This window comes from Nicotiana sylvestris, chromosome 9 (assembly GCF_000393655.2).
Source record: "Nicotiana sylvestris chromosome 9, ASM39365v2, whole genome shotgun sequence".
NCBI lineage: Eukaryota > Viridiplantae > Streptophyta > Magnoliopsida > Solanales > Solanaceae > Nicotiana > Nicotiana sylvestris.
This window is the reverse complement of record NC_091065.1, coordinates 174254924-174268237: the sequence shown is the minus strand read 5'-3', so window position 1 is coordinate 174268237 and position 13314 is coordinate 174254924. Positions and strand designations below refer to the sequence as shown.

The window sequence follows — 13314 nt, the reverse complement described above, 5'->3', positions numbered from 1 at the left end:
TATTTTTTGAAAGATATTAACACACCAAATAAGAGTTCAAGTAGTAATAAAAGAGTTAAGTCGTATCCAAAATGTCTTTCATAGTCTCAACCTTTAATTTTTTTTGCCATAAGTATGAGTTATTATTTTGTTTCCTGATTATTTCTAGGATCCAATGACACAGACAAGAATTATACCCAAAAAGGAAAATAGAGTTATAACTAGGAGATTTGATTTGACAAATGGTTAATCTTTTTCATGTAGTATTTTTTAATTAATATTCAATGATTATCTATATTTATCGAGAATGTTTAAATTATAAGATTATTTTAATACAATTCAAATAACTCAAAATGTTTAGTGTGGTGCTAATACTAGTTAAATTAAAAAACAAAAGAAAATGACAAAACAAGGACCCTTTCAACCCGTCACCTCCTCTCTCCTTCTTCCACCCGCCATTGCCGCTGCCCCTCTCCATTACCTCTGCCACCACTGCGTCGTCCTTCTCTTCCACCACCACCAGAATCTCATCCCTCCATAAATCACTGTCACATGAGATGATGAATTTTTACTGTTTGGGGGATTGGGTTAAGCAAAGTTAAACACATCAAAATTCATTTGAAGTTAAACTTTGAATCTGAAAATTTGAATTTCGTTGGAGTGTATGAGTTCGAGATCTGAAGTACTATAAAATCGCTGAGCTAAAATTGTGATTATATTCTTATTTGGGTCGTTGGCAACCTGATGAAATTAGCAGGAAAGTTCAAGATAGTACGGATTTATTTTTCAACCCAAAAATCATTACCACTGAGGAGAAGTTTTATTTTATGTCTCGTAAGTTATATTTAGTTTTTTTTTGTCTTACAAATTTATGGAACCTAATCTTATATTTCTGGGTCCACAAAATTGTGAGACAAAAAAATGCCTCATACAATTAGTGTCAATTGTACGAAACACAAAATAAAATTTTCCGCATTTGAGAATCCTTCTCTGACAAAGAATCTAAAAGATGAGAGATTTTTTTAGATTGATTAAGATTAGCACTTGAGAAATTGGAGATATATTTAGAGAAAAAGGGGATATATTTGGAATTTTAATAAAAAAATTAATGATGATGTGGGATTAAATTATATGATGTGGATCTGACATGTCCTCTATGTCAGCACGAGCACGCCGTGTCACATGTGTTTAAAACTTAGTTTTTGATTTAGTAACAATGTTTGATTGAAACTTTATGAAATAGAGGGACTCCGATGTCTATATCGAACAAGTACACGTGTCTTTAAGGCTATTCCGCCAATTGAGTAATAACAACTTGTCAAAATCTGCATGAGTAGAATTGAGTTGAATTAAGATATAGCTTGGCATTGGTCATTGTCTACCTTGACCAATTTCTTTTAATTTCTTTTTTGTTTTTTCTGTTACACGTAAGATGAGAGAAGGGGAACAAAGGAGAGGCGATTAATAGGTTAAAATAGTACGGTCTAACCAGTTTTCGGATTGGTCATTCAAAAATAGTCAGTGTTTACCAAGTCAATGAAAAATAACCACTATTTTGCTGCAACAGAGATCGGCCCAGCATAATATACTGGAGTTCGGTGCACCTGTGTAGGAACTTCCAGCATATTATGCTGGACCGGTATACTTTGCTGGCTCCAGTATAATATATTGGAGACTGGAGCACCGGTACTCCAAACTCTAGTATATTATGCTAGATCGGTATATTATACTGGAACTCCAATATATTATGCTGAAGTATTTTTCCGGATTTTGAACAATGTTTTTGTTCAGATTTATCTTTACATGAAAAGTGGCTAAATTTCGATTACTTTGAAACTATGACTATTTTTGAATGACCACTTGTAAATTTGATTATTTTTGAATTTCTTTCGATTATTAGATGAGAGTTGGGTAATCGCCAACTTGTCTAATTCAAAATCACTAAAAAATAGTCGATAAATGTATAATATAGATATATAATATGTATATAATTATATAGAATCAATATATTAATTTATATTATACCGGCTAAAAAAAATAGTAAATCTTGTCGATTATTTATCTTAAGATTCTTTTTCCTTTTCTCCCTTTCTGGTCCGCATTCAAATTTCTATCTTTATCTTTTTTTTTTTTTTTCTTTTTCTTATAGACAAAATCTGCTAAGGATTACTTGAGAAATAATTAAATCCAAATTGGCTCAACCTTTTAAATGAACTGAGTTACAACCATTTTAACCTTTTAATTGATACACCCCTCCCAACTTTTGATTAGTGATACCCTTTTCTCTTTCCTTTCTCGATCCTCTATATAATGAATTTATTTCTTTATTTATTTTTTTAAAAAAAAGATACAACCCAAATTGACACTCATAATAAAAATCAAAATTTCCCTCATATTCTGTTTTATAAAATTGAATTCATTGTGTCCATTCAAAAGTCTACCTAATACATTTGCTCCATAGTCTTTTATTACGTACCAAAGATCGTACTCAGCAACGTTTTAAAAACCTAATCATGCTTACATTTGACTCTCATCTTAATCCTTATCCAAAACAATTACATATTACATAGTGTATAAATTCAAATTACCTCTACATATTTTAAATTTAGATAATCTCTCTTATTTGTTAAAATAATAAATCTCTTCCACCTTTTGTGGAAGATTATTTATAAATATTTTTGAGCCATGGAATCAATCATAAATTGCTTATATCATATACTCCGTATACTTTTTGGAGCACGATCTTTTCGGACCCTGCGTCTGCATCGGGCGATCCTTTTTAGGTTCCGTTTGTCCATAAATTTTTTTTAAACAACTTTTTCATAAATGTGTTTGTCCATGAAATTTTATAAGTTTTTGAAAATTTTCGATTTTGTTTTCCAGAAACCAATGATTTTGACTAGTTTTCCTAAATTTTCAGAAAAACTTTTTTCCCCACTCACAAAACTGCAATATTTTTTCAAGTAAAATTAACGTCCAAACATAATTTTAAATTTCAAATACCATTTTTAACTTAACTCCAAAAATTACTTTTTTTTTTTCAAAAATTATAGTAATTCTTATGTCCAAACGCCTACCTAATAATGCAAAAACAATTTTTTTTTACTGTATATACATTTCTCTATATATATGGCTATAAAAATTCAAGTTATCTATATGAACAAAAAACTACAGTCCTAGTCTCACCAACTTCCCTCTAAATTAAACCATCTTCTCTCCATGAATCATTTTTTCAAGAACTCAAGATTGGCTCGTAATTTCTTTAATGGTTTCAGTCAAATTCACCCCAAAAATACTCAAATTCACCGTACCTTTTGCAAGTTTTCTATAGAGGGTCTAATTAAATGTGAAGCAAATCATGTTCCATTGACACCTTTAAGTTTTTTGGAAAGAGCAGCTAATGTATTTAGAGATAGAACTTCAGTTATTTATGGTTCTAAAGTGAAATATACTTGGGATGAAACTCATGTTAGGTGTGTAAAACTTGCTTCTGCTCTTGTTCAGTTGGGGATTTCTCGTGGGGATGTGGTAAGATTTCTGTCAACTTCTCTATACAAATTTATTTGGCTTTATATCTTGATGTTGACATGCTACCAATAGAGTTTGAGAATAAAATATTAATCCTTTTGATATAGTGATTTCCTATGTTGGCGCAAAATCTCCAAAATGTTGCCGCACCCTATTGGATCCTCCAAAAATGCACTAGTTTTGGAGGATCTGACACGCACCCGACTATGTTTCAGAGAGTCCGAGCAACATAGGTGATATCTATATCATTTTGAGAATCAAATATTATGTTGAAAATATTTCAAAATGATATAGGATATAGTGATATCCTATGTTGCGCACACTCTCCAAAATGTTGCCGCATCTGTGTCGGATCCTCAAAAAATGCACTAGTTTTGGAGGATCTACCATATTTTCAGAGAGTCTGAGCAACATAGGTGATATCTGTATCATTTTGATAAGTTTGGATGATACAAGGCTTTGAATCTTGATGACTTGAATAGGATTAATTAAGAAGAAATTTTCTGGTGAAGGATTATTTCATTTTTAGTATTGGTTTGAAGGATTATTTCATTTTTAGTATTGGTTTGATTCCTCTGGGATAGTGAATTCGTGTAAAAATGTTTGACCTTTTACAAAAAAACAAGAAATTATTTATTAAAATTTTGCCAAATTTACCCTTATTGTTCTAATTGGTGGAGTATTGATTGAAACGTTTAAGGAGAGATAGAGGGCTCATAAGTGGTGTGCAAAAAGCTAAGGCAGATAATATGAATCACGACATGTTAGTAACCAGAGGAAAAGAAAGAAAAAGCGATATCTGTAATAGCAGCGAGCGAAATGGGAGCAGCCTAAACTGTAAAAATGGGGTTGTTGGAGAGAAATTCAAGCGTCGTGCTGTTAAGGAAAACAGCCTGAATGTTGCACCTTTAGATGGAGAAAGTCCAGTAGCCTAAATCATCACTAGCTTACGCTCTAACCCTAGTAGCATGTGGCACGTGGAATCCCGTGTGAATCAGCAAGGTAGTATTCCCTACGTTTCAATTTATGTGAACCCATTTGACTGGGCACGGAGTTTAAGAAAAGAGAGAAGACTTTTGAACTTGTGGTGTAAAATGAAGCACATATATTTTGTGTGGCTATAAATCATTGCATAAAGGTAAATTCTTTCCAAATAGGAAAAGAGGTCATTCTTTTTGGCACGGACTAAAAAGGAAATAGGTTCACATAAATTGAAACAGAGGGAGTATTTTTTAACACAGTAAGCAGAGCTGAAGTGTTTGGGGTTGTGAGGTCAATATTTCCAATTAGTAATTACAATTAATCTAATCCAGTATATGGGAGCTTGTCTTTATATTGTTGCACATTAACTATTAAGATAGAAAATTAGCTATATCTACAGCTGCTCAATATTAGAGATTGAGTTTTAAGGCTCTAATGTTATGGTTTATGCATACTAGCAATGAATGTGCTTTGATATGGGATGTTAAGGATAATGATTATAATTAGTTAAACTTCAACGTTCTTAGCTGGTAAATCATGTTTGCCGTAGGGTGAGACTTGATTAATTAATTAGGTAATTTTGACATGGATCCTCTGTTCATTTTGCTGGTATGCCTACATATTGTAAAGTAGTCTTCTTCATTCTTCTTTTGAACTTAAGAAGCAGTGCATTGAAAGAGAAGCTTCATGTTTCTTTCTAATGACGCCGACTAATTATGGACATGGAACTTGAATTGAAATGTTGTAAGATTTAGCACCATGAAAAATCCAATATACCTCCGGGAGCTTGGGCAAATGCCTAATGAATTGTCTACATATGATGTCAAACAGGTTTTTTACCCGAAAATCTCCATATAGCTGTAATAACGAGTACTATGAGGTTGAACCATAGGTTAAGACGTGGCTAAAGTCTCTCTGATGGTAGCCTATATCACGATTGAGGTCTCTCGAGTCTTTATTGTACCAATGTCTCCATTTTAGGGCTTAAGGAATAAGGTAATGAAATTTCAGTACAGAGTTCTGATGTCATCTCGCCAAGCGAATAGATTGGCTTCCCCATTCTTCTTATGGATCTAAGAAGCACTGCACTGAGAGAGAAGCTTTACGTGTCTTTCTAATGACAATGACTAATTACAGATATGATGCTTGAACTATTATGTTGTATGATTTGCATTTTAGTTCAACTTTGCCTTCTGAGATGGTCAAAGTTAAGGATCCCCCTCTTTATTTTTTTCTTCTTCACTTGTCAATCCACTTCCTTAAGATAATTATTTTACCAGTTTAACGATGTCGCAAGCACTTAAGTCATTTACTTCCACAATAAAAAAGATTTAAATTTCTTTCTGTAGGTTGCAACACTGGCCCCTAATGTACCAGCAATGCAAGAGCTACATTTTGCGGTACCAATGGCTGGAGCCGTTCTTTGTACATTAAATACACGCCATGATTCAGCTATGGTATCGACATTACTGATGCATTCGGAAGCAAAAGTCATATTTGTGGATCAGCAGTTGCTCAAAATTGCTCAAGGTGCACTAGACCTTATTGCTGACAATAAACTGAAACCACCTCTTCTTGTTGTAATCTCTGAATCTGGCGATCCCCCTCCTATCGATGACTCTAGCACTCACGAATACGATAGTCTCCTCAAAAGTGGAGAAAACCATTTTGCTATAAGGTGGCCGATATCTGAATTTGACCCTATTAGTGTTAACTATACTTCTGGAACAACGTCACGACCCAAAGGAGTTGTTTACAGTCATAGAGGTGCATATCTCAATACAATTGCTACATTTTTGCTACATGAGATGAGTTCATTCCCTACTTATCTTTGGACCGTTCCAACGTTTCACTGCAATGGCTGGTGTCTTGTTTGGGGACTAGCAGCATTGGGCGGCACAAATATTTGTCTGAGAAATGTCTCTCCAAAAGACATCTTTGAAAATATTTCATTGTACAAAGTCACACATATGGGCGGGGCACCAACTGTCTTGAACAAGATTGTGAATTCGCCACCGTGTGATCGACAGCCACTTCCTCACAAGGTTAAAATAATGACAGGTGGTTCACCACCACCTCCTCAAATTATTTCCAAAATGGAGGAGCTCGGATTTGGAGTACATCACTTATATGGACTAACAGAGACATACGGTCCAGGTACGTATTGTATGTGGAAGCCCGAGTGGGATTCCTTGCCTCCTGATGAAAAATTTGTGCTAAAAGCAAGACAAGGAGTACAACATCTTTGTTTAGAGGAAGTTGATGTAAAAGATTCTATGACCATGGAAAAGGTACCGGCTGATGGTAAGGCAATAGGAGAAATTATGTTTAGAGGGAATACTGTAATGAGTGGATATTTAAAAGATACAAAAGCAACAGAGGAAGCTTTTAGAGGCGGATGGTTTCACAGTGGTGATCTTGCTGTAAAACATCGCGATGGGTATATAGAAGTTAAGGATCGATTGAAAGACATTATAATTTCTGGTGGAGAAAACATAAGTACGGTTGAGGTGGAACGTGTTTTGTACAGTCATCCAGCAGTTCTTGAAGCAGCAGTAGTAGCACGGCCAGATAATCATTGGGGGCAGACACCTTGCGCGTTTGTGAAGTTGAAGGAGGGATTTAGCATTGGTGATCAAGAAATTATCAACTTTTGCCGGGATAATTTGCCTCATTACATGGCACCTCGGACAGTCATATTTGAAGATATTCCAAAAACGTCGACTGGCAAGATACAGAAATTTATTCTAAGGGAGAAAGCAAAAGCTTTAGGAAGTCTTTTCTGAATGAAATGAAGCAGCAGCACTTGGTTTTCCTCTTTGAAGGTCATTTGCTGAAAGTCTTGTGTATCATTGTTTTGTGCCATTAGGTTCAACATAACTGTTCATTGCATCTCTAACTTTATGTATGGTTTGTCCTGCAAACTTTGGGACATGCAACTGTCTCAAGGCATAAAACATGCACATAACATTCTTGGAACTATTGGATAAACATAAGTTGGGTGGTTGTTCCACCAATGAACGGTTGGTTTTGTTTCAGATATAGTTATGTAAATAAAAGTATACCCTCTTTTATAATTTAAGTTTTTAGATGAAGTGGTCGCATAATTTCAGTATGTTATTGGAGCAAGCAAAGGTTCAAGATTCAAGTCTCACTGCCACTAATTATCAAAATAAAAATCACATATAAAAGTGTACCCTCTTAATAGCTAAAGTTCTAAAGAAGAATATCTCTTCTCTCTTTTGAGACGACGATGAAGTTTGGGCAGCTTGTGCGCATCTCTACCATTGTATAGGGCAGAGATGGATGCGACATACCTTGTATAGGGCAGAGACGGATGCGACATACCTTTGTTTGCTGAGTTTTGACTCGACACACACACACATACACACACACATATATATATTAGAGGGTACTTGCTGCCTCCACTAACACACGTGCCATGTTACTTTTTCCACTAAGACTTAAGCAGATAAAAAGAAGTCACCTAGCGTTTTTAGCTTTAGCTTTGCTAGGATTTGAACCTTGGTTTCTCATTATTATCATCTCACTTCATTGACTGCTACCGTGCTACGGCACACCTTCGGCTCCCTAGCATGCCAAAGATCTTCTTCTTCTTCTTTTATGAGTTTTGAATCTTTTTTCTTCATTGTTTTTCAATTTTGATATCTTGTTTCCCTTTAATGGCTCTCTTAGTTTCCTCGTCTGTGCCTGATCAAATCTTGGTTAGCTTATATGATAATAAACCTACAATTTACAAGCAGTCCATTCAACTTTGTAAGTGCTTAAGAATAAATCCTGTAATATCTGTTCAATTCTTCACTTTATGCTAATCATATTTATCCTAAAATATATTCGTATCCTTTTGAACAAATCTGATTCTGTTACTTTTTAACACATTCCTTGTTATAACACTCCAAAGAACTTGATATGAGCAAATACCTAAACAACTTCACTTTTTGCTTGTTCTATATTGTTATTTTGGGTTATATTTTATAACACTTGCTATGTTCATTCTTAGTTACATGCAATTGTGAATTCTTCTAGATCTGTACTCAGATTTTCTCACTTAGGCGGTCTTTTCTAAATACATATAAATAATAGGGATTTTTTCGTTCCTATACAGTATTTGAAACTTATTTACTAAAATTATTCTAATTTTATATATTACCTGCCCTAAACAAGGATTACTTACAAATTATGTATATTCCACCTTAAAAGGCTCCTAATCCATTATTAGTGCCTTCAATCAACGGATTTAGTTACACCCTTTTTCTTTTTACTCCCCTCTTCTCTCCAGATCGAAAATATTTAGCAATCAAATCTAGTAACAACTTTCATCACAAAAATTCAAGGATTACGACACAACAACTGGGTTAGCAACAATTAACTTAAAAGAAGATAAGAATTTTCATCCTAAAAATTGATTCAATCTTAAAGTCGATTACTTCAATTCCCTCAGCATTGAAAGTCATTTTATTGGTGAAGTCGAGAAAGGAAACTAAAATTTGCAAAGTTTCAATAAAAAAATCTCAAAATATTCAACTTCAATTTTGAAATATGAAATTTGTTAGTTGTTTTTGAGTGGGTGTGGCTGGAATTTATCAAAAATACTTGGACAAAGTTATATACAAAAGTTTTCAAAGTGATTTGGACTGATTTGAATCAAAATTCGTAACTGAAATTGGTTGAAAAATGTCTTTATGACATATGTATCTCAATTGATATCCATGTATATCCCATACACGAATATACACATATTATATTATACAACTTATCTACAACTTTCATACATTATTTTTACCCAGTTAAATACAACTACAATTATTACAACTTAAATACAATTTTTATATAATATGTATTTTGTATCTGATTTGTATATATTTTGTCTGTGGTGTGTGCTTCTTCCTCTCTAAAATTCTAATCAAAACCTACTCTCTTAATACAATTTTAATACATATCAACAACTTTATGTAAAAAAATAGTATTGATAACTCAAATACAAATTTTATACAACGATTTATACATTATACAACTATTTTTCAACTTTCATGCAACATTCAAATAAAAATAAAATATAACTACAACATAATACAATTTATATATAATTATAATATAACTTTACTACAATTTCGTAAGTATATTGTATGACATGTGTTCTTCTTATTCTTCTTCGATTTTCATTCCTCAAATTCAGCCAAAATCAAGTCTAATCTTCACCAAAACACCCTCAAAATTGAGTTATAAACTCCAAACAATATTTCCAATTGTTTGCAACTGTAGACATTGAAAATTTGTCAAATTAGTGCATAAAAAAAAATAGACTAGGGCCTCTACAAGATGAGTCCATTAGGGTTACTTGGTGGCTACTCCATCGAAACATTAATTCATGCCTATAAATAAGGCTAGGTATGCCCTTCAAAACCATCCCAGCAATTCCATAAACTCTCGAAATATGCACAAAGAGATCAAATATGCGATCTCTGAAATTCCATAAAACTCTTGGAATATTCATTAAGAGATCAAAGACAAGTCAACTATGTCTTGCTCAAAGTTCTAGCAACATTCAAGATCCAAACGAAGTGCTGCTATATCCTTCTTGATCATCAAATACATCAAGAAGATGCATATCATTCTACGTCCGAGAAATACGTTGCTAAGACCCTCGAATTCCGGTTAACAAATCGAAGGAAAGAATTAAGGGATAAACGGAGTTGTAACCCGCAATATTTATCAAATTTGTTTTTCTTTATAGTTGTTTGTGATTGCAGTCTTATTTTTCTGCACAAATTTATTGCAAAGAGCAACAACACCCATTCCAAGCAAATAGTGATTTTTAAAAACCCAAATTCAATTTCAAAGCTTTTTAATGGCTGTCAATAGTGGAGAGTCAAACACCTTCAAAATTTATTGATTAATAATTTGAATTTGAATACCAATTGTGCAACATGAAAGGAAATTGCTAAGTTAAAACGATTGAAATCCATTGATGAATTCCATTAAAACTCTATACAACAAGAAAGCATAAAAAACAGAGAACATCAAATAAAGAAAAATTAGGGAAAAAATAGAGAAGGAGAGTAGAGAGACGAAGCGAGAGAGAGAGACAGAGAGACAGAGAGAGAGAGAGGGCAAGTATAAAGGGATAAGGAAATAACTGATATTTCTTATTCAATTCCTAATATAAAGGGATACTCATTTACAATTTATATGTATATAATTGGTAAATTGTATATGACCATGTAATTAAATTGAAACTTGAGTAGGGAGGGTACTAAAGTTTCAAATAGTGTATAGGAAGGTAAAAATCCCTAAATAATACTAGCAGGGGAAAGCACGGGCCCAACATGATCGTCTTTGGGGTTTTATTACTTTTAGCCCTTGTAATAAACTATTTACATTTGGTAGCTAAAAAAGTGTATAGAATTTGTATATTTGTATATAACATATAGAATATATATATATATACAAAAAATATACAAAAATATATATTTTTTCAACTATTATTTTAAAAATGCTATACAATGTCATTTTCTCATTGTCTTTTGTACGATATTGTGGACAACAAAGGTCTTTCAGAACAAAGTGGAGAACAAATATACGTCGTAATTATTACTATATTGTAGGCTTATATACAAAAGGTATTCTATGTGCCATCACCTTAGTTATAAATACAAATTTGTGAGTTTGAAAACTAATTACACCTTCTAAAGTTGATGCAAGTCCCTTTTTTGTCCATTCGCAACTATCCATTTGAAATCTTAAGTGCGTGATAGGTAAACCTTTGAGGATTAAAAAAAAACTCGTACTTTTTCTTCTATAATGGAGTAACATGCTACAATATAAATTATAAGGTTTCAAAGCCAGTTTCAAAATGGTTATGAGGTATACTTGGGGTGTCAAATGGCGGGTTAGGCTGATTTTGCGCAGGTTAAAATGAGCTGAGTCAATGCGGGTCAGTGACGCGCCTAAAAGTTACTTGGGAATGGGTCGGATCAAGATGTGCTAAAATTTGGGTCATAGCCTAACCCGCCCAACTCTATAATTAATGTGGGTTATTTTCTTATGAATTATTTAATTATCAAATAAGACCTTTTTTTTATGGTCATGTATAACATATCAAACAAAAAAAAAATTATTTTAAAGATATTTTAGCAAAGTTAATGAGGAGGTTAAACGGTGCTTTAGGGAGGGTTAGATGAGATTGTGCGCCATGTTCCACCTGCTGAGAAGTTATTCATAGGAGGGGATTTCAATGGTCATATTGGGTCGACCATAGGTGGTTATGGCGAGGTGCATGTAGGCTTCGGTTTTGGGGAGAGGAATGGAGGAGGTACCGTGCTTTTGGACTTCGCTATGGCTTTTGGGTTGGTGATTGCGAACTCTAGCTTTCCGAAGAGAGAGGAGCATTTGGTTACTTTTCAAAATGCGGTGGCGAAGACTCATATTGACTATCTACTCCTCAAGAGGTGTGACAGAGGGCTGTGCAAGGATTGCAAGGTGATTCCGGGTGAGATACTCGTGACACAGCATAGGCTATTGGTGATGGACATTGGTATTATGTTAAAGAGGAGGAAAATGTCAGCTCGAGGAAGACCGAGAATCAGGTGGGGAGCCTTAACTAAGGATAAAGCCCAAGAGTTGGAGGGACGATTGTCGGCTATGGGAGCTTGGAGGAGTAGTGGTGACGCGAACACTATGTGGTCCGCCACATCAGAATGTATAAGGGAGGTTACGAGAGATTAGAGGTGTTAGGGGTCTTGACGGGTGTATCTGGTGGGCACAAAGGAACTGGTGGTGGAATGAAGTAGTCCAAGGTAAAGTGGAAGTGAAGAAGGCGACGTACCTGAAGTTAGTGGGGAACATAGGTGAAGAGGAGAGGCGAGCATGCTTGGAGAGGTATAAGGTAGCTAGGAAGGAAGTTAAGCTGGCGGTCATGGAGGCTAAGACTGCGAATTATGGTCGTATGTACAAGGATCTGGGGAAAAAAGGCGGGGAGAAGAAGTTATTCCAGCTGGCCAAGTTGAGGGAGAGGAAGGCTCGGGATTTGGGCCAAGTAAGATGCATCAAGGACGAAGATGCGCAGATTAAGAGAAGATGGTAGACTTACTTTCATAAACTTCTGAATGAAGAAGGGGATCGGGATATTGTGCTAGGCGAATTGGAACATTCCGAGAGTCACCGTGACTTTGAGTACTGCGGGGGAATCAAGGTTGAGGAGGTCATAGGAGCTATGCGTAAGATGAGTAGGGGAAGAGCGACCGGGCCAGACGAGATTTCGGTAGAATTTTGGAAGAGTGTGTGGATAGCAGGTTTGGAGTGGTTGACTGGGTTGTTTAATGTTATTTTTAAGGCGAAGAGGATGCCGGAGGAGTGGAGGTGGAGTATGGTAGTTCCATTGTATAAGAACAACGGTGATATCCAGAGTTGTAATAATTATAGAGGTATCAAATTACTGAGTCATACCATGAAAGTGTGGGAGAGGGTGGTTGAAGCGAGGGTGAGGATGATAGTATCTACACCTGACAACCAGTTCGGATTCATACCGGGTCATTCTACTACAGAAGCTATACACCTTGTTCGGAGGTTGGTGGAATTGTATAAAGAGAGGAAGAAGGATCTGCACATGGTGTTTATTGACATAGAGAAAGCGTATGACAAGATTCCTAGAGAAGTTCTCTGGAGATGCTTGAAGGAAAAAGGTGTGTCGGTCCCATACATTATGGCGATTAAGGATATGTATGATGAGGCTAAGACTCGGGTTAGGACAGTAGAAGGCGATCTGACCATTTTCTGATTGTAATGGAGTTACACCAAGGTTCTGCA

General features: G+C 34.9%; 2 protein-coding genes across 2 annotated transcripts; both read left to right on the top strand.

Annotated features, from left to right (window-relative positions):
* Window positions 1-3142: 3142 nt before the first annotated feature.
* On the top strand, window positions 3143-7565 carry LOC104223241 (isovalerate--CoA ligase AAE2-like). The gene is made up of 2 exons (XM_009774637.2): window positions 3143-3507; window positions 5838-7565. The coding sequence occupies exons 1-2, from the start codon at window positions 3199-3201 to the stop codon at window positions 7272-7274; spliced, it is 1746 nt and encodes a 581-aa protein (XP_009772939.1). The 5' UTR covers window positions 3143-3198; the 3' UTR covers window positions 7275-7565.
* A 4279-nt stretch (window positions 7566-11844) lies between these two features.
* On the top strand, window positions 11845-12592 carry LOC138878620 (uncharacterized). Its single transcript, XM_070158313.1, has 2 exons — window positions 11845-12191; window positions 12277-12592. Exons 1-2 carry the CDS (start codon window positions 11845-11847, stop codon window positions 12590-12592), a joined length of 663 nt encoding a protein of 220 aa, XP_070014414.1.
* The last annotated feature ends 722 nt before the right edge of the window (window positions 12593-13314 follow it).

Bases quoted from the DNA above. Each gene is read 5' to 3' on its own strand.
- LOC104223241 (XM_009774637.2), top strand. From the start codon at position 3,199: ATGAATCATTTTTTCAAGAACTCAAGATTGGCTCGTAATTTCTTTAAT. The intron at 3,508-5,837 runs GTAAGATTTCTG...TTCTTTCTGTAG, and splicing joins GGATTTCTCGTGGGGATGTG to GTTGCAACACTGGCCCCTAA.
- LOC138878620 (XM_070158313.1), top strand. From the start codon at position 11,845: ATGGCTTTTGGGTTGGTGATTGCGAACTCTAGCTTTCCGAAGAGAGAG. The intron at 12,192-12,276 runs GTCCGCCACATC...GTGGGCACAAAG, and splicing joins GGTGACGCGAACACTATGTG to GAACTGGTGGTGGAATGAAG.